Source organism: Macaca thibetana, chromosome X (genome assembly GCF_024542745.1).
Source record: "Macaca thibetana thibetana isolate TM-01 chromosome X, ASM2454274v1, whole genome shotgun sequence".
Classification (NCBI taxonomy): Eukaryota; Metazoa; Chordata; class Mammalia; order Primates; family Cercopithecidae; genus Macaca; species Macaca thibetana.
In genome coordinates this window covers 65,082,090-65,103,120 of record NC_065598.1, presented here as the reverse complement: position 1 = coordinate 65,103,120, position 21,031 = coordinate 65,082,090, and the positions used below count along the sequence as shown (strand labels likewise).

At 48.7% G+C, this 21,031-nt stretch overlaps 1 protein-coding gene across 2 annotated transcripts in view; it reads right to left on the bottom strand.

Moving 5' to 3' along the window:
* STARD8 (StAR related lipid transfer domain containing 8) overlaps positions 1 to 20,373 on the bottom strand; it is a 78,247-nt gene extending 57,874 nt beyond the window's left edge. The window contains exons 1-2 of one of the 2 annotated variants that reach the window (XM_050776849.1): positions 20,113 to 20,373; positions 2,477 to 2,510 (exon numbers count right to left, since the gene is read on the bottom strand). In XM_050776849.1, coding sequence (XP_050632806.1) covers positions 2,477 to 2,510; positions 20,113 to 20,157 — 79 coding nt within the window. In that variant the 5' untranslated portion in view covers positions 20,158 to 20,373. The remainder of the gene's footprint in view (positions 1 to 2,476; positions 2,511 to 20,112) is intronic. The other variant, XM_050776847.1, reaches the window with a different exon arrangement.
* Between the last annotated feature and the right edge of the window lie 658 nt (positions 20,374 to 21,031).

Below are 21,031 nucleotides of genomic sequence, written 5' to 3'. Positions count from 1 at the left end.
TAAGAAGTCCCTGGCTAGTCCTGTCCTCTACCACTTCTGTTCTGCTCTGGTGGCACTTGGGAGAAATGGCATAGGAGAATGGGACAGGCTCAATGTATAGATGAGAACATTGAGGTTCAGAGAGGGGAAGGCCCTTACTTGGTATCATTCCACCATGAGTGGCACAGTCAAGACTGGGTCCCAAAAGAATGCTGATTCTACCAGCCCATATTTCCTGCCCCAGGATTCCTGCTCCATGACCTTTTCTGCAGCTCCCCTCAGCCCCACCCCCAGGCCAGTCAGGCAGTGCCAGCTCCCATCGCAGTCCCATCTAACACAGCTCACTTGATTCAGACCTTCTAAACTCATCGAGGGCCAAGAAGCTGCTAACACTGATCACCTCTAAGAGGCTTGCTCGGTGGCTGGGGACTTGGGGTGAGAAGAGACTTTGTATTTTTGTACCTCTTGAATTTTGAAACCTGTGAAGATATTACCTATGTCTCAAATAATACGTAACAAAACAATGAAGCATTCTGCTCACCCCACGACCTAAATTTCAGAAACAATCAATCACATTTGTTCAGCACTTTGACATTTTTAATGTGCTGTCTATTGTGATCCATACGAGAGTCCCATGCAATAAGCTCCATTTTGTAGATGTGGACACCAGTCCAGACAGAGGAAGCTACTTTCCTGGGCTCACACAGTGAATCTATAATGAAATTTGGGCTAAAATCCAGGTGCCTTGATTCCCAGTGCCTTGCTGCTACCATTTCCACATCCACATAAACTCATAATTTATGCCAGATTGTTTTTGAATCAGCCTGAGACAACGTGTTCCCATTTGCCTTTAAATAGACATTTTCAAACTTTAACCTAAGAAATAGCAGAAAGACCAGTCCCATCTCAACTTCGTAGATGGCAACCTCCTCTGCCTGACCCCACCCCCTAAAAGATACTCCTGTCTCCTCTGGAAGCCACAGACCACTCAGCCACTTGGTGCCCACCCTCCCAGAGCTCAGTGCTGGCACCTCTGCCTGGCACAGACATTCTAAAGAGGTAACTTGGCAGCTGTGAGTGCATTCGTCTGAGGGGGTCACTATTTCAGGGCCTGAGGGGTTTCTTTTTAGCCTTTGCAGCTGGTGTCTCTGAAATGGAGAAGTGTGCCCTTCCCCTAGTATGGGCAGTGCACAGACCTTGTGCCCCCAGAAGTCTCTGTTGCAAAGCAGAAACTGCCCAGCAAGAAGCCTTGGAATGATGATGAGGGGGAAAGGCAGGGTGGGGAAGTGGAGAAGCAGATGTATGTTGTATGCTGATCAAAGCAGTGTTCCTGTTTCAAAATAAATCCTCTCTTATCTGCTGTCATGGCAATGCAAATAAACCCCCCACCCTATCAGTTCTTGTTTTGTAGCAGCCACCACCCAAAAACTCAGAGTCATAAGATGGAAACGTCCTTGGGAAGTCACTAGAATCCCCTCTCTCTATCCTGGTGTGATTTGCCCAAACCAGCTCCAAATACTTTGGAAGGTCCTTATTAGTAAGGGTTCTGGTTTTCTCTTCCAACGTCTTCCCATGATGGCTTGCACAGACTCTTAGCATGACACTTGTTAACTGATGCCTTTCTGTTTTGGCAGCCCCAATCCTGTCACCAGCAGCTATGCTCATTCAAGTCGTGAGCTCATCCTGATGAAAAATTGGAGCCAATGGGAATGACTGAAGTCAGGCTAGAGCCAGGAGGATGGCCTTGATGACCTCAGCAAAGCCCAGCTGATACAGGAGTTCAGGCTCCAGCACCAAACTCTTCCCTGGCCAGTAGCCTTCTTTCTCTTCCTCCACAAAGCTGTTATCCCTCTCTAGAAAACTGTGTCCTTCTCAATGGAAGGTAGTTGCTCCCAGTATGCCGTTCACTTATCCACACCCAAGTAGGACACCAGAGGCACCAGGCAGATAGGAAGTTGGGCTCAAAGAAACTTGTGAGAGAGCAAAAGGAAAAAGCTACATATATCCCCTCAGTCTAATGAACTCCAAAGCCTACCTCCTGTTGGAAGCCTTCTAGATAAAGCAAGTGCTGGGAGTATAACAGACACTGAACCCCAAATGCCAAGTCTCCTTCCTTTACCCTCCACTTACCTGTTTTCTCTTCTGAGGCATCTCCCACCCCTAATACATTTCCCAGTGGAAATAAGGCATTTGAGAACAAGAGAAGTATATGGGTGGCTGCCACTTGCTGAAAGCTCTGGAGGGAAGTCCTCCCCTGGCTCTCTGACAAGAGCAAAACCTCCAGCTGAGAAATAAAGACGCTCTGCACATGAGCCAAAAAGCAGGGCCCGAGGAAGACAGCAAATGCCCAGTGGAGGGAGACAGAGAGGATGTCTCCGGCTTTTGCATCTCAGCTGTTGGCTCTGCTGCCCAGGGACCTGATCGGCTGCCCCATGAGGACTACTGAGAAGCTCAGTCTCTTTGTATGCCACTTGTGATGCCCCCCTCGTGTACTTACCAGCATTCTTCTTCACCTGCAGCAATGGGAAACACTGCAAAAGAAACAGAGAAGAGGTTAAGGCATTGCTGAGATGCAATATCCGAACTGAAAGGGATCTTAAAGTTAGCAAGCTCGATCCACCCATTTTATGGAAAGACACATGGAGGTCCAAAGAAAAGGAAAATGAAGTAAGGAACAAAGTGGAGCCCAGACACAGACTCCTGGATGCCTACTCCATACAACTGTACTTTCTGCTACCCCACTGCTGATCCCGCCGGTTCACTTCACTCTCCCTGAATGGAGAAGACCCCCAGGTCAGGGGATTGGAGACACTCTGCCACAGCTCACAGTACTGTTCCAAGGCCTGATAAGAAAGATTATCAAAGAATGAGTTAACTTTTGCTTGGCACATACCATCCTTGGTATAGCATCAACAAAGCTAGAAGCAGGGTGTGTTGGTGGCAAGGGCAGTATTTAGAATTGGAGAGCCCAAGTTCAGGGCCACCTTCCCCTGCTTACTGATTATGTGACATTGAACATCACTCGTAACCTCTTTAGCCTCAGTGTCTGCATTTATAAGACTAGGAGAGCAATAATCCCCCTTCACAGGCTTTGTGACAAATTAACATACATAAAGACACTTTTTAAAAAGATTAAGCACTCTAAATTCATGCATTCAACAAATATTTATACAGTACCAATGCCCTTTGGCGCACTATGCTAGATGCTAAGGATATAGCAGTGATCTAGGCAGATGAGATCCTCATGTGGCTGAACTCTTAGTAGGAAGAGACAAACAATAAATAAGTAAACAAAGAAATAAGAAATTTCAGGCATCACTAAGAACCAAGAAGGAGAAACTTTTAAAGACAGGATGAGGTAGAGAGTGATTGAGTAGGGGGAATACAGAGGTGACCAGACGGGTCTCTCAAAGGAGCTCAACTTTGAGCAGAGACCCAGATGGCAAGAAGTTATCAGCAGTGTGAAGAGCTAGGTGAAGAGCATTTCAGGAAGATGGTGAAGAGAGAAACGAAGGCCAAATTATGAGAGGCTTTGAAGGCCTGGGCAAGGATTTGGACTTTGATTCAAATTATAATAGGCAGCCATTGGGGGATATAGAGCAGGAGAATGGCAAGATCTGATTTCTACCTTCAAAAGGTCACTCTGGCTGTTGGGTAGGAAGTGGACTGTAGAGCCTGGGTGGAAGTGGGGAAATCTGTTAGGAGGCTTTTGCAGCAGTTGAGGCAAACAATGTCAGTGGCTTGGGCTAAAATGGTAGTTGTAGAGACATTCATTCAATAGTTAAGGAGGAGAGAAAAGAAAGAAGGAAGGAAAGAAGGGTACCTCTTAGAGGTAGAAGGGTCTTCTTGCCTGTTCTCCTTTTACACAGCCAGCCTCTAAACCAACCAAGTGGTTACCAGGAAAATAGTTGCCATAGTACGTGTCTATCTCTTACCCTCTGCACAATGACTGCCATACCAGCTGCAGACACTTGACCACAATGCTTCCTAATCCTAAAAGATTTGTCTCAGCCTTAGATTACCCTAAAATGACTAAAGGTCTGATCCACCCTTGTAGCCCACAATGGGCCACAGGAGAGAGGAGGGATGGGGGATGTCCTCCCAAGTGTTCACTGGCAAGACCCTCGAGGGATGTCAGTGTGAAGGAGACAAAAAGTTCTAGAATGAGATCGGCGTGACTAGAGGAGAAAGACCAATAGCGACAGATATGAAAGTTTGCTACAAAGCTACAAAGTGGAACTATGATTAAGCAAGTCAATATAATTCTTAGTGGTGGACAAAGGGGGAGGAAAGAAAAATGAGAAAGGATGAGAGGGTAGAAGAGAAGGACAAAGCAGGCCCCTGTGAGGTCTTAAATGTGACAGTTCTTGGAAATTAAGAGATGAACTGATGGGTGGGACAGACTGTACTCTATGCTCTAGTCATATTAAATCTCCTACTTCTCCACCCTACCAGCCCAACCCATCATAGTTGTAGCAGAATTACAGATAGTTCAGGAAATAACTAGGCCTTAAATTTAGGGATTTATAGGTTACAAATTAGTGACCTACTTTGGCCATTACAACCATCCTGCATGGTAGATTTTATTATCCTCATGAGACACATAAGGCAAATGGGGCCTAGAAGTGAAATGATTTGCTCAAGGTCAAGGTAAGTGTCAGAACCAACAGTCTATGCTTGAGGTCAATAGGGCTCCCAATTTTATGGCATTCTATTTTTTTCTCTCTGAGGTCCAGAATAACCTGGATTGGATCAGGCCCATGAGTCCCACTCTGCTTTTGACCTTAATCTTGATGCTATTTTGGTAGCTGAAAGACTTACAGGGGAAGATAGCTTATGAACTTTTGCATCAAAGAGTTCTGCTACAAAGTGAAGGCCCTTTTTGTTTCCTTGTTGTAGAACATATCCCTCTGATTTGGAGTTTCTGAACCCAGAAGCCAAAAATCCAACAGTTACAAAGACAGCCACTCTAGAAGAAGACCAGGATTAGTGGTGACAATCTTCTCATCTAGTGGGTCATTCATTCATATATTCATTTATTTATTCACTCATTCACTAGGTACCTCCTCAGGGCTAAGCCCTGTGCTAGGTACTCAGGGATTCATATAGATCAGACATATTCCCTGCCCTTGAGGAAATCACAGCTCAGAGGGGAAGTCGATTACATGCACAAATCATCACAATTCAATGTGAGTGCTATTGGAAAGTATAAAGCTTTATGGAACTGAGCAGAGGGAGTAAGTTGTTGCTGGGAGTGGGGGCACATTGTTATAAGGATCCTCATGAAGAAAGTAGCGTTTAGAACAGGTCTTGAAAGCTAAGCAGTTGTTCATCAAGAAGACAAGGGGGCAAAGAGCCTGGCAGGTAGAAGGGGGAGACTAGAAAAGGATGAGGAGGTATCAAAGCCTGTGGTTTGTCCTACCCATCAGTTTATCTCCTAATTTCCCGGAACTGTCACATTTAGGACCTTGGTCTAGCTGGAGAGCAGAGTGCCAGACAGAGAGTGGGAAATGAATCTGAAGCAGCAGTTTAGGGGCCAGATCGTGAAGGGCCTTGTAGGTCATCTTAAGAACTTGGGACTTTATCTAGAGCCCAATGGGGAGCCATTGAGGGGCCCTAAACAGAGAGGTAATGTAGTCAGATTTATGTTTCAGAATGTTACTCTAACTGTTGAGTGAAAGATGGATTGGGAATGTGGGGCTCAGGCAAAACCAGAGAAAGGGAGACCAGACACCTGGCACGGTGGCTCACGTCTGTAATCCCAGCACTTATGCCAAGACAGGCAGATCACCTGAGGTCAGGAGTTCGAGACCAGCCTGACCAACATAGAAAAACCCTGTCTCTACTAAAGATACAAAAAATTAGCCAGGTGTGGTGGCACATGCCTGTAATCCCAGCTACTCAGGAGGCTGAGGCAGGAGAATCACTTGAACCTGGGAGGCAGAGGTTACAATGAGCTGAGATCGCGCCATGGCACTCCAGCCTGGGCAACAAGAGTGAAACTCCGTCTAAAAAAGAAAAAAAAAAAAAGAAAAAAGAAAGAAAGAAAGGAAAAGAAAGGGAGACGAGAGTTAATGGTAAGGTTCTGGGTGGGGCAGTGGTCTTTAGGATAGGAAGAAGGGGACCAATATATGGACAATTTACATGGTAGAACCAAAGTAAATGAAAGGATGTGGGAGGATAAGAGAGGAGTCAAGGATGACCCCAATGTTTCTGGCCTGGCAACTGGGTGGATGGTGATGCTATTAACTGAGGTCAGGAACAGAGGAAAAAGTGATTTGGTGGGTATACGGGGGGAATCTTTCTGTTGTAATGAATTTTCCCTTAGATCTGTTGGATTCAAAAAGGTCTGTGGAGCATCTGCTCTGAGCAGTCCACTAGGCACTGGGGTAGACCTGCAGATGCAAACATGAACAAAAGCAGATGTGATTCCTGCCCTGGAGGAGCTCTCAGTCTAGTGGGAGATACAGTTGCCAGCTAAAAAAAAAAAAAAAAAAAAGGCAGATCATGAGTTTTTTCAGAGAAAAGGGAAACACATTGAAAGAGTGCAAAGGAGAAAACCAGAGCCAAAAGGAGAATAAAAACAGAAAGATGGTTGCTGGATGAGAAGTAGGGAGGTCTGAGAGGGGTAGTTTGGAGACAAGCTGCAAAGGCTATGGACAAGCTTTGTCCAGAACTGGGCCATCCTCAGCCACAAGTGGCTGGGATGGAGCTCACTCTTCCCAGCATCCTTTTCGCTCAGCCTCCAGGCTCTAGGACCAGCCCTTGCCCTGGTATCTGAGGTGTGTCTGGAGAGACTTTTTGTCCTTGTCTTGCCTGGTTTCTCTGCTCCACCTCTCCCTTCCTTCCCTAACCACCTCCAACACCCCCACCCGTCACTCCTAGCCAGCCCTGTGCCATAGACTCAGGCCTAGGGCCACAGTCATGAGAGCACGTTCTTCACATTCCAGCCTCCCCCAGCCTTCTCAGCCTGGCTACACAGAGCCCTATTCACAGCCTGGCCCTCCCTTCTTCCATAGTGGGCTCTCACCACCCCCAGGCCTATCCTGAGTTTTGCCAGCACAGACCATGGCCACTGTGGAAAGCAGGCTCTCCTGAGCACTCTGGAGCTGACTCCTCTCTCTTGGGGGTCTCTCAGCTGGAAGGTGGGTACAGTGGCTTTGGCCACTTGTACGTGCATGAGAGTTCATGTGTGTTCTATGCACTTGGCAAACTTTCTCTAGGCTAGGCCTAGAATAGGGGCTGTGTTGAGCCAGACTGTGACAAGACACAGGGGTCGATTAGACCCAGGCTGGTTTCTTAGAGCAGCTCACAGTTCAGAGACAGCTGAGTAGAGATGGAGGATGGTATGTGGGTTGGAGCTCAATTGAGCCTACCTCCAGGTCCTAAGTGGGAGTACTGGTGTCATGGTGCCACTTTTAAACCCCATGTCAATGACCTGGAGACATGTGCTCATGTTCGGGATGTGAGGTCTGCTGGGGATGGAGTGCTACAGCCCTGAAGGATGCCAATCTTGTCCCCGAAAAGGGCAGAGGAGAGCTGGTTTCAAGAAGGACTGACTGACACAGGTGTTCTGGGCTTGACCCTGTACATTTGACCAATTCTTTGCTGGGCTTCAGACTTGTTACCTAATGAGAGGGGGGTGCCTGACGATTCTTAGTCTGCCATCACAAAGAAGAGAATGAGGAACATTCCCAGTTGGGAAAGAGCAATGGAAGGAATAAATTCTAAAAGGCTTTTATAGAACTCAGAGTCTGGGACAGCCTCCTGAGGAACCCCCAGAGCGCCTGTCTCCCGTCTGTCTCCCTCCGAGGGTGCAAGCTGTCCCACACTGGCTTGGAGTATGTGGGCCTCACAGAAGGCCTCTCAGAAAGCCTGATTTTCCATCTCTACCCCCCAGGACGACTGTGATTTAATACCTACTCATCCACCCCCAAAAAGGGCCCCCAACCTATAGCCTCAGGAATGCTGATGGTTTTATAAGTCACCCCTTGGCAAAAATTCCTACTGCCTTGGATGCTTTTCCCCTTAATTCCTTCCTGCCAGTGCTGCCAGGACATCCTTTCCTGCTGCCCCATCCTGACTCCTCACCTGGCCTGCAGGGCTGCTCCAGGCCTGACTCTTTGCCTTTGAGCCTTTCCTCCAATCTTTCTCCTGCCTTGGGCCCTGCTGTCCACACGTCCACAGAGGCCAAGAGTAGGGCCAGGGAGCAGAGTCAGCAGCAGCTGCAACCCCCAGGGGTTCTCTGGATAATCTCAGGAATGTAATATCCCAAAGACTTGACTTTCCCACCAGCCAACAGGGACCCTCCTTCCTGCCCAGAACCTGGGAGTCTTTCCGGGAGAGGCGCCCTATAGGGTGAGTGTAGGAAGCGGCTGGAGGAGAGAGACATGGGGATTCCAGTGTGGGATGGAGCTTCTTTTCCAGAGTCTGAACTAGTCTGACCAGGGATGGGAGCAGGGGCCGGAATAGGAGGAATGAGGAAATTGCCTAAACAACCCACTTCCTCAACCTCAGGGTAGTCGCATCTGTGTTTTCTACTGTCCTTTCACTTCCACAGGATGTCCCCAATTCTAGGCTCTCCTCAGCCAGGGAATGAAGGGAATGGCAGGTAAAAATTTTTCCTCATTTTATAGATGAACAAACAGGGTCCAACCTATGGGCCCAGCGTCACTTAGAGCAATCAATCAACTATTTTTACATTCAACTCATATTTACTGAGCACCCACTGTGTGGCAGGCCTTTTCACATAGGTCATCATCACAATCAATTATGAAATGGGGAATATTCTCCCCATGTTGTAGGTAAGGAAACTGAGGCTTAGAGAAGAGAAGAAGAGGCAGAACCTGGGCTGCTAGATCAGTGTCCTATTTCCATCTACAACATTATATCATCGTACTACATTCTTCTTTCCAGCTCCCAGAAGGCACCCAACCCAAGGTAGAAGAAAGGGCCAGGGAAAGTCAGCCTCATCCATATCCAGGGCCTCAACTCCCGTTCCCCAAGTGCAGGACTTCCTTTCCTCTGCCCCTTGGCAGCCTCAGCCTTGGAACTACTGATTGACCTGGACTCTAAGGGCCCTGACAGCAGCAGCAGCAGCAACAGCTCAAGGGTTGCCCAGAGGCATGGAATTGAGGAGCTCTGTTCCCCACCCACTGTGAAACCTCTGACCCCAAATCCCAGCAGAGGCTGCCTGAGCTGCTGCTCCTTGTTATTGTTACCAGTGACTTGGAAATGCAGGCCAGGCCCTGGCTCCCAGAGCTTCCCAGGCCCCCAGCTGTTCTCAGGCCCTGGAGGCTGCTGGGAAGACCAAGCTCCAGTGTCGGCTCTTTTCCCTGAGCCTGGGCTCCCCGCTTTTCTCCTGAGGGACTTTAGTGGAAATCACTGACATTTGGGAGCAGAATTTTTTTTTTTTCATTTGGCCTGGAAGTTCATAGAAGTATATGTGAAATATAATGAGACTGTCAGAGCTGGAAAGACTCTCAGAGATAAACCAATCCAGCCTCCTCATTTTACAAGTGGAGGAACGCAGCACAGATTACATGAACATAGTGGACTTTGGAACTAGATTACCTGGGTTAAAAATCCCCAATTCACCACTTAATAGCTGTGTAATCTTGGATAAATTTCTAAACCTTTCTGTGTTTCAGTAAAATGAGGATGATGAAAATGATAGCTTGCCGTGCAGGATTATTGTGATGGTGAAATGAGTTAATATATGCGGAGGGTTTGGAACAGTGTACACCACATAGTATGTGCTCTACAAATATTAGCTAGTATCGCTTCCCGACCTCTTGGCTACGATCAAGTGCAAATATTAGCTAGTATTAGTTCTAACTTCCTCTAGTCTTTGGGGATGAAAGAGAAGTCTGGTATTGCCAATCTGCAGCCCCTTCCACTCCTTTTTGCTTCCCCCAACCTCCACCATAGCCATAGGAGGTATATCCTCCACCCCGCCGGGATCTCCCACTTGTACGCCTTTTGGCATCAAAAAAACTAAAAGCAAGGTAAGAATCTGTATCCAAAGAGACTTAGGTCAGAGTTGAAGCCTTGCCTCCTGCTCCCATCTCACCTTCCCAATGCTGGCCCCTATTTCTCCCACTCCCAAGAACAAATATTATCCAATCTCACATGACTCGAGGAAAACACACCAGTTGTGATGATGGGGCAAGGGTTAGGAGCTTCGGATCAGGCAAATTTGGCAGCGGGTCCCCATCCCCATTCCCAGGCTGAGCCTAAGATCGTTCCAGACTTTGCTGTTACAGGAGTTACTCAGACTTCAGCATGGCTATCCCTTTGCCTTAAGGATTAGGTGGCATCTCCAATCACAGGTACTAGATTAACTAGAACTGTTAACGCATTGAACAGTTTCATATACTGAAATTTTCTGTACTAAATCAATCATGCCCACCAACAGGGCACTTGGGGGTTGAGTGTGAAAAACTCATATCCACTAGACAGTAAGCTGCATGAGATGAAGACCTATAGCAGTTTTGCTCACCATTACCTATCTCCTTAAGATCTAACACAGTGTCTGGCACATAGTAGGCCCTGAATAAATATTGCTTGGTTGAACTAGTGAAGGAATGAATTACTTAAGGTTATTCTCAGCCTAAGGAAACCCCCTCACATTTTGTCCAAGATAACAACAAATAAACATTTCAACAGGCTTTGGGATCATTATCTCATTTGATCCTTACTATAGCCCTATAAGGTAGGAGTTATCATTCTTCCCAGTGTACAAATAATAAAAATGGTCAATGCTTACTATGTGCCCCTTTTCTAAGAGCTTTATACATATTAACTGATTTAAGCCTCCGAATAACCCTGTAAGGTTGGTACTACTATTATCTACATTTTAGGGAGCAAGAAACTAAGGCTCAGAAAGGTGAAGTAACTTTCTCATGGTCAACACAGCTAGCAAGTCATGGCTCAGATAGGTGAAGGGCTTGACTCCATGTAGATGTTTTGGTCTTTTCACTGCATCAAGAACACAAAGTTCAAAGTCCCACACACAAATTTCAAAGTCTCTTGTTCTTCCCTCTCCTCCCATTTCCATTCACTCCCAACACCTCCACTGAGGACAAGTCCCTTGGATCTGTGACTCTTCCCTCACATGTCTCCAACCTCATTCTGCCTTGAAAACACTCTTTGCCCTTTTCTTCCAAAGGTCATTCCTTCAGATTCAGATTCAATGGAGCATCTACCTTGTAACAGGCTTTTATAGACATCATCTCGCTGGCAACTCCATTAAGTCTTATCCACTGAGGAGAGGTGACATGCCCAGGAGCACTCAGCCTAGATGTGGCAGAGGTGGACGTAATATCCAGGTCAGTCTCACTCTGTGTCCAGTACTCCTTTGGCAACACTAAGTTGCCTTCTACTCTGTTCCCAAAAACTGCTCCCAGAAAGCTTCCTAGATCACCCAGAAACCACCTCACAAATCTCTTGAGCTCCATCTATGCCAATAACCTTACCACAACCTATTATTTTGCTCTAGTCCATGGGCCTGTGCCTCAAAGATACACAGCATATGTCCAGTATCTAGGCATCTTACAGTTAACCATGTCAGGGACAATCCACAGTCTGAATTTTTCGCACGTATACGGGGCCAATACCTATCACCCAACTGACACGTTATTTGAGTGGGCTGTGGAACTCTGCCAAGAGGGTCCTCCGAGTGAACCTTCCTTCTGTGCAGTATAGGCCCTTGCCTTTCCCCCTCTAAGTGGTTTTTCCATGACCTGAGAGTCTTATGTCACAATTTATTTCTTTGGAACAAGTAGTTAAGACATGGCTGGCTGTACATACTGTCTCATATGTACCCATGTACATTACTACTTCCATTCACAGACACACACACACACACACACGCACATACATCAGACTGATGAAGGGATCTGCAACAGTGTCCTGAGATAAAAGAGACTACCTGAGGAAGTGGTGAGCTCCACATCACTGGAGGTGTGCAAGTGTCTGGCCATTCTTTTGGTAAGATGTGATAGAGGCAACTCTGTAGTGATGGCATCGAGGAGTCTCTGAGGTCCCTTTTCCAGCCCCAGGAGTTTGTATACATTCATGTGCACCCCTGAATTCTCTATACTCCCCCTGCCCCTTCCACAACAAATATACACTGCATGTGGCAAATTGGATTTGCTTGGGATGACAAGGGCAAAGGAATGAAAAAGGAGAGACATCCTGGAGGCTGGGAGTGAAATTGCTGAATCACCCTATCATCGTCACACGTTCACCCCATATCCTGCCAGGCTGCTCCTAGGCAGACTGGGAAGCTGAGAGCTGGCCTAGGGGCAGAGAGGGGCTGGGATGTGGGCAAGCACACATAAGGAGGATGCATGCTCACCTCACTTGCAAGTGTGTGTGTGTGTGTGTACATGAATGTGAGCCTGCACAGGGGGTCGTGAAAGCTCACACTCATATGAACAGGTGCCTGGGAAGCCAGGTATAAGAGCAGCCACATGGAAGTCTCATGCATACTTGGACGAAAGCATTCACAGGAGATGGTGCTTGAGAATGTGTGCCTGGGCGAGCTCAGGAAAGCCCTTGTGCACATACACACTCATGTGTGAGACCTAAGTATGTAAGTATGGTGCCTAGGGAAAAGCATGGGGTCCCACGTTGGCCCACGACTGGGAGGTTCACCTCTATGAGCCTTCCCAGTCCACACGACTGTCTGTCCATGATTTGCTTTAACTCCCATAGAAGCTTTATGGGTAGGTGCGGCAGGGTTGTTAACACATATGTGTTTGCATGCGTGTGTGTGGCATGTGTAGAGACATCCCCCCTACTACTGCTTTTAGATTTTACCAGAGACAAGTTGTGTTTGGATTTTGTCACAGAATGAGTAGGGAGATTATGGTATATTACACAGACCACATTGGAATCCTGCTGTGTCCTGACGCCCTCTGAGACCTTGGCCATATTTCTCCCTCTCTGGGCCTCAGTTTCCTCACTGGTAGTTTGGAGAGAGGAACACAGAAGGAGGAATAGATGACCTCCAAGGGCCTTTTCATCTCTGATATTGTGTGATTATCTACCTATGTTATAAGAGGAGGGAACTGAGGGACAGGAGAGAGAATTGACCCTCTCAAGGTCATCCAGAGGTCGTGGTTGAGATGGCGCTCCAGGTAGATTTCCCACCTCCCAAGTCAGTGCCCTCTAGGACCTGATATGCCCACCTGAAGCCAAGTAACATGAGGGAGGATTTGTGTTCCTGGCACCCCTTATGTGCATAACACCATGCTAAGTGCTGGAAGGGGGCAAAGGACATATCAAAGAAATGGTTCTGTATGTATGTGGTGTGTGTGTGCTGTGTGTGTGTGTGTGTGTGTGGTGTGTATGGTGTGTGTGTGTGGTGTGTGTGTGTGGTGTGTGTGGTGTGTGTGTGTGTGTGTGGTGTGGTGTGTGTGTGTGTGGTGTGTATGGTGTGTGTGTGTGTGTGTGTGTGTGTGTGGTGTGTGTGTGTGTGTGTGTGTGGTGTGTGTGTGTGTGTGTGTGTGTGTGTGTGTGTGGTGTGTGTGTGTGTGTGGTGTGTGGGTGTGGTGTGTGTGTGTGTGTGTGTGTGGTGTGTGTGTGTGTGTGTGTGTGTGTGTGTGTGTGGTGTGTGTGTGTGTGTGTGTGTGTGTGTGTGTGTGTGGTGTGTGTGTGTGTGTGTGTGTGTGTGTGTGTGTGTGTGTGTGTGTGTGTGTGTGTGTGTGTGGTGTGTGTGTGTGTGTGTGTGTGTGTGTGTGTGTGTGTGTGTGTGTGTGTGGTGGTGTGTGTGTGTGTGGTGTGTGTTTGTGGTGTGTGTGTGTGTTTGTGGAGTGTGTGTGTGTGTGTGTGTGGTGTGGTGTGTGTGTGTGTGTGTGTGTGTGTGTGGTGTGTGTTTGTGGTGTGTGTGGTGTGTGTTTGTGGTGTGTGTGTGGTGTGTGTGTGGTGTGTGTGTGTGTGTGTGTGTGTGTGGTGTGTGTTTGTGGTGTGTGTGGTGTGTGTGTGGTGTGTGTGTGTGTGTGTGGTGTGTGTGTGGTGTGGGGTGTTTGTGTGTGGTGTGGGGTGTGTGTGTGGTGCGTGTGTGGTGTGTGGTGTGTGTGTGGGGTATGTGGGGTGTGTGTGTGTGGTGTGGTGTGTGTGTGTGTGGTGTGGTGTGTGTGTGTGCGGTGTTTGTGTGGTGTGTGTGTGTGTGTGTGGCGTGTGTGTGTGTGGTGTGTGTGTGTGATGTATGGGGTGTGTGTGGGTGGTGTGTGTGTGTGTGGTGTGTGTGTGGTGTGTGTGTGTGTGTGATGTGTGTGTGGTGTGTGATGTGTGTGTGGGGTGTGTGTGGTGTGTGGGGTGTGTGTGTGTGTGTGTGTGTGTGTGTGTGTGTGTGTGTGTGGTGTGTGTGTGGGGTGTGGTGGTGTGTGGCGTGTATGTGTGTGGTGTGTGTGTGATGTATGGGGTGTGTGTGTGGGTGGTGTGGTGTGTGTGTGTGGTGTGTGTGTGGTGTGTGTGTGGGGTGTGTGTGGTGTGTGGGGTGTGTGTGTGGTGTGTGTGTGTGTTGGTGTGTGTGGTGTGTGGGGTGTGTGGGGGGTGTGTGTGTGTGTGTGTGTGTGTGTGGTGTGTGTGGTGTGTGTGTGGGGTGTGTGTGGTGTGTGGGGTGTGTGTGTGTGGTGTGTGTGTGGGGTGTGTGTGGGGGGTGTGTGATGTGTGTGTGGGGTGTGTGTGGTGTGTGGCGTGTGTGTGTGTGGTGTGTGTGTGATGTATGGGGTGTGTGTGGGTGGTGTGGTGTGTGTGTGTGGTGTGTCTGTGTGGTGTGTGTGTGGTGTGTGTGTGTGTGATGTGTGTGTGGTGTGTGATGTGTGTGTGGGGCGTGTGTGGTGTGTGGGGTGTGTGTGGTGTGTGAGGTGTGTGTATGGTGTGTGTGTGCATGGTGTGTGTTTGGTGTGTGTGCTGTGTGTGGAGTGTGGGGGTGTGTGTGTGTGGTATGTGTGTGGTGTGTGGGGGGTGTGTGTGGGGGGTGTGGTGAGTATGGTGTGTGTGTGTGGTGTGTGTTTGGTGTGTGTGCTGTGTGTGTGGAGTGTGGGGTGTGTGTGATGTGTGTGTGGTGTGTGTGTGGTGTGTGGGGTGTGTGTGGTGTGTGGGGTGTGTGTGGGGTGTGTGTGGTGTGTGTGGGGTGTGTGTATGGTGTGTGTGTGTGTGTGGTGTGTGTGTGGTGTGTGGTGTGTGTGTGTGGTGTGTGGGGTGTGTGTGTGGTGCGTATGGTGTGTGTGTGGTGTGTGTTTGGTGTGTGTGCTGTGTGTGTGGGGTGTGGGGTGTGTGTGTGTGTGTGGCGTGTGTGTGGTGTGTGTGGTGTGTGTGTGGTGTGTGTGTGGGGTGTGTGTGTGTGGTGTATGTGTGGTGTGTGGGGTGTGTGTGGCATGTGTATGGTGTGTGTGTATGGTGTGTATTTGGTGTGTGTGCTGTGTGTGTGTGGAGTGTGAGTGTGGGGTGTGTGTGTGTGTTGTGGGGGAGCGGGTGAGAAACTGACTCATATGCATGCTTGGTTGTACCAAGCGGCCATGGATACCTTCTGGGCCCTGAGTGGCCTCAAGGGAAAGACACAGAAGACACATATTGGACTATTTATACTGGATTCATCTCACACTTAAATGTCTTGTCCCTTGGCTGCCCCTAACACAAGAGCAGCTCAAAGCAATCCTGAGCCTTGACCTGGCCTCTTGCCACCTTCCCACCATCCCTGGCTTCTGAGGTGTCAGTCCTCATCTCCCAAATGGATCACTTCTGTTCCTAGACCTAGGCAGAGTCAAAGTAAAGGACTGAGGACGAGTTGTGGCAAAGGAGCAGACGAGACCTGAGACCCTAACCCTGGAATTTTCAAATATGGAATAACCCTCGTTCTTTGCTGTGATGCCTCCACTACACAGTTTCGGAAGCAGCTTCCAACAAATCATGTGTATTGACCACCTACTCCATGTCAGGCACTTTAAAGACACAACTTTGCTGGGCGTGGTGACTTAGGCCCGTAATCCCAGCACTGTGGGAAGCCGAGGCGGGCTGATCACTTAGGGTTAGGAGCTTGAGACCAGCCTGGCCGACATGGTGAAACCCCGTCTCTACTAAAAATACAAAAAAAAAAAAAAAAAAAAAAAAATTAGCTGGAGGTGATGGCGGGCGCCTGTAATTCCAGCTACTCAGGAGGCTGAGGCGGGAGAATTGCTTGAACCCGGGAGGTGGAGGTTGCAATGAGCAGTCATCACACTACTGCACTCCAGCCTGGGCAACAGAGCGAGACTCAGTTAAAAAAAAAAAAAAAAGACACAACCCACCCACCAAATGTTCGTGGCATTTCTATGAGGCAGGCACTGATTAGTGTCATTCTGCAAACAAGGAAATTGAGGCTCGGAGAAGACTTGCTCAAAGGCACACAGCTAGTATGTGTGCCTGTGGGTGTGGGGTGGAATTGAAACCTAAGTTTGTCTGCTTCACCCTTCCTCATACCTCTTCAGCTGATGGGGGGCTCCATATGGTGGGGGAGGCAAGGGGCTTGGTTTCCCTATCAGGACCATGAGAAGTTTGAATAAGATGATCTGAGAGGCCCTTTCAGCTCTGACAGGATCTGTCCTGGGCATTCCCCGCCCCTCAAACCCCTCAGTCTCCCACATTCAGGGGGCCTGGCTCAGAGAGGGAAGGTGGCTCACAGCAGCCTGTGCCCTTGACTGAGCTCCCGAGCCCAGAGAGCCTGCCTTTCTGACTGGGGCCTTGAAGCAGCAGCATTGGAAAAGGGAGCACGCAGTCCAAGTGTGTGTGTGGATCTGGCAGGCTGCCTCTTAGCCCTGAGATCCAGCCGTGTGTTGATTCACATCTGCCAAGGACATGCGCAACCACAGACCTGTGTGTATGCATGCGCATGCACATGGGCCTTCACGCCGTGTGCATGCTTTTGTATGTCTACAGGCTTTTTGGAGACGTGCCTGGCTGTGTCTCTGTGTGTCCCCCAAGCTTGTGCGTAGGAGGGTATGTATCTGATGTGCCTGTGTGCCTACCTCTGTATATGCATGCATGCATATGTGTGTGAGTCTACATCATGCTAGGAATGTGCACTGTTTGTGTGTACATGTGCATTTGCCTGCTTGTGCCACGGTATATGTGTGTTCGTCTCTATGTGTGTATGTGTGTACGCACACTTGAATGGTGTGCCTGTGCATATGTGTGTGGGGCTGAATGTGCACAAATGCACGTGTATGTCCTCTGTGGACACGCACATGAGTGAATGTGTGCAAATGTCTGGGACCCGGGATAGAGATCCTCAACCTTCTCTTGGGGCTGTCCTAGCCCACCAGTTTTATTTTGTTTTGTTTGAGACATAGTCTCAGTCTAATGGCCAGGCTGGAATGCAGTGGTGAGATCATGGCTCACTGCAGTTATCCTCCTGCCTCAGCCCACAAGTAGCTGAGAAAACAGGCATGCATCACCATGCCTGACTAATTTTAAATTATTTTTCTAGAGACAGAGTCTTACTATGTTGCCCAGGCTGGTCTTGAACTCCTGAACTGAAGTGATCCACCTGCCTCAGCATCCCAAAGTGCTGGGATTACAGGTGTGACACCATACCTATAATTACTATTCCTCCTCCTCCTCCTCCTCCTCCTTCTGAGTTAGGATCTCACTCTGTAGTCCAAGCTGGAGTGTAGTGGTGCAATCATAGCACACTGCAACCTTGAACTCCTGGGCTCAAGGAATCCTCCCAATTCAGTCTCCCAAGTAACTGGGACTACAGGTGTCCATCATGCATCACCATGCCCAGCTAATTTTTTTATTTTTCATAAAGGGTCTCACTATATTGTCCAGGCTGGTCTGGAACTCCTGGCCTCAATCAGTCCTCTCTCATTGGCCTCCCAAAATTCTAGAATTATAGGCATGAGCCACCGCCCTAAACCTAGCCCAACAGTTTCTAAGAGGCTGACAGGGGTTAGGACATGTTTGCTGGGTATCTGAGAAGTTGGGGGAATGAGTGCAAAGAGATTTAAATCCATGCCAAGCACCTAGAACAGTCAACCGGGGTAGGGGACAGAGGTGCCTCTCAGGCATCAAACCTCAAAGGCGCTTTAATTTTCCCTTCCCCCGTCGTTCTCGTTCCATCCAGCTCTCCATCATTTCTTCCTCTCCCATCCTCATTTCCACTGCAGCTGCCTCCTTCCTGGCCTCTGCACCTCCGCTTGGGCCTTTCCGCACCATCCCTGCCCACTACTGCTGGAGTGCTTTTTCTAAAACCGTCCACTTAATTATATCCCTATTGTACTGAAATCAGCCCCTTATTCCCCAAAACAGTAGTCACCAGAGTTTCAGATTTCATGGATGAGGAAAACGTTCTTAAATAAATAAATAGGGAAACAATCAGCATGTTGCAAACTTTGTAATTTTGCTGAGGGCAGACATTTAAAAAATTTCTCACTCATATTTTGTAGGAGAAAGATCATTTGAATCCCCGCCCCCACAGGAAGGACACAACAGTCTCCAAATAAAGAATAGTCCTTTGAGTGGAATTAATTTAGTTTTATGAACACTGCACGACATTATCCCTACTTTTCTCTCATTCCACCACAGATGGTTGAAAAATCTCATTCGGGACCCCCACTAGGTGAGGACCATGAATCCACAGATCAATTCCAAACCCTTTTGGAAGTAGTCCCTGCTTCCCCTTCTCAAGCTCCTATCCCCTCTAACCCTACATTTGAGCCACATCACGAAAGAAGCCCTTCCCCCAGCCCACTACCATTTGACTGCCTCCAAACTCTAGCTCACGAAGTTCCCTCTGCCAGGCATGCCTGGAATGCCCTTCCCCCACTTTTGGACTGACAAACTCTTCTCTTCCTTTAAGCCTCAGACTCAGCCCAAATGTGACCTCCTGTGAAATCTCTCCAAGTCCCTCCCGGTGGAATGGATCTTTCCTTCCCAAAGGTCCCAGCATTCTTTCATCCTGTCTTACAGTCAGTCAGGCTAGTCGTTTGAAAGTCTTCCTCCTGGGTTGTACTGTGGGAAACCACACAGTGTCAAGAAAGGCATGGACTTAGGAGCTCAGATCCCAGCTCTGCCAGTCATATCTGAGCAACCTTGTAAATATTTCTTAACTATTCACAGTGTTCTTTCCCTATCTATAAAAGCAGGAAAGCAATGGGTTGTGCTGAAGATCACCACCACATGAATGAATTAAAAGTGCCTAGGTCTGGTACATAGTGGATACTAAATAAATATTAGTTTCTTGGTTCTTGAAAGCGGAATCATGCTTTACACACCCTTGTGAGTTCGGCTGTGCTCATGTATCCCCCATGGCCAGGATATAGTAGACACTCAACAAATATTTACTGACAAACTGACTATTTAGCACAATGTCTGGCATATAGTAGGTGCCTGGTAAATATTTGTCACTTTTCTTATATTCTCTTTGAGGACAAAAGCCATGTCCTTCTTTGCTTTCTTTTAAAAAATGGAGATGGCAGTCTCCCTATGTTGCCTAAGCTGCTCTCGAACCCCTGGCCTCAAGTGATCCTCCCACCTCGGCCTCCCAGAATGCTGGGATTATAGACGTAAGCCACTGTGTCCAGCCCTTTTTTGTCTTTGTGTAGCTCCAATGGTGCCTAGCACAGAGTGTGTGCTTTGATATATGTGGATAGAAATTAATAATAATAATAATAATAATAATAGATACCATTGCTTGTGTGGATGCTCCTCACCAGGCATCCTACTAGGAACCTTACACACATTATCTCCTGGATTTGCATACATTTACTATGTAAACAATAACACCAACCTCATTACCCCATAAGGTTGGTGTTACTATGGTCCTCATTCTAAAGCTGAGAGGAAACTGAGGTTCAGAGAGGTTAAGCATCTTGCCTTTGTGGCAAGATCCAGGAAGCAACAGAGGCAAGTTTTATGAAAAAGAACCAACTAGCCGACTTGTTTTTATGGGAATGCAACAGAAGGTCACAGAACTGGTTAAGTAACAAAGGTGAGACTTGAACCCAATCCCTTTTAACTCTGAGAGCCTCAGGTAGTCTCAGAAGCCCATCTGGTCCGTTTTCCCAGCTGGCGCGCAATGGTCCGCATCTGCCTCCTTCCCCCCTGAGCAGCGGGATGGGCTGGGGCTGGGCAGTCACTTACCTTCACCTTCCTGAAGCAAGACCAGAAAACGTCCAGCAGAGGCATGGTGGCGTGTGGGGAGCTGCTAGGGCCGGCAGGGCTGTGCCGGGCACGGTCCCCTCCCACTCTGGGGATGAGGCTAAAAGAGGCCCGGGACTCAGCGAGAGCCAGCCCGGGCCCTGCGCTCCATGAGGCGGCCCCGCGAGGGGAGAAGCGGAGAGCAGCGGTTGCCGGGGCTCAGCTGCCTTGACAGCGGGCGCCTCCCGCCTCCTGGAGGGCCACTGAGGGAGGGAAAAAGGGAGGGAGGGAGAGAGGCTGGCTAAGGAGGAGGGACCAGGAGGCGGGTCACTGATTCAAACTCGGCACCGTTAGCCAGTTGGCTGGAACGGGACAGCAATGCCAACTGAAATTCCCTGAACATTACAGTTCCCCGGCTCCGGGTGTCCGGCCCTCCTGCCGGCTCCCCTGCCAGCCCCGCCACCTGCATGCTGGCATTGCCTGCCTGCTTGCTTCTTGGCTGACTAACGCGCCAGCTCTCCTTGGGGACCTCTCGGTAGAGCCCAGACCACACAGGGCCTGTGGAAAGAATGCCAAGGAAAAGGGGCAAGGAAGGAGAGCCCCGACCCCAGCAGGACCGAACAAGGTGTGAATGCAGTCCACGGAAGGGGAAAAGCTTGCAGCCTCAGGAGCCCCTCTCAGACAGGAGCCCTGGCCCTGCCTCAGTGGATCATTCTCCAGCCCTCTAAAGTGAGGACTCTTGACTCACTGTGGCATCTCGGAGAGGCCCCTTCCTCCTGGGTCTCAGTTTTCCCAGCTGTACAATGAGATGCCTGGTTAGAGGTATCTAAGTCTCAAATCTGTTCGGGGTTAGGTACAGGGCAAGTCTCAAAGAAACTTCACTCTGGACAACCACAGTTCTTGTCAGAACTCCCCTGCTGCT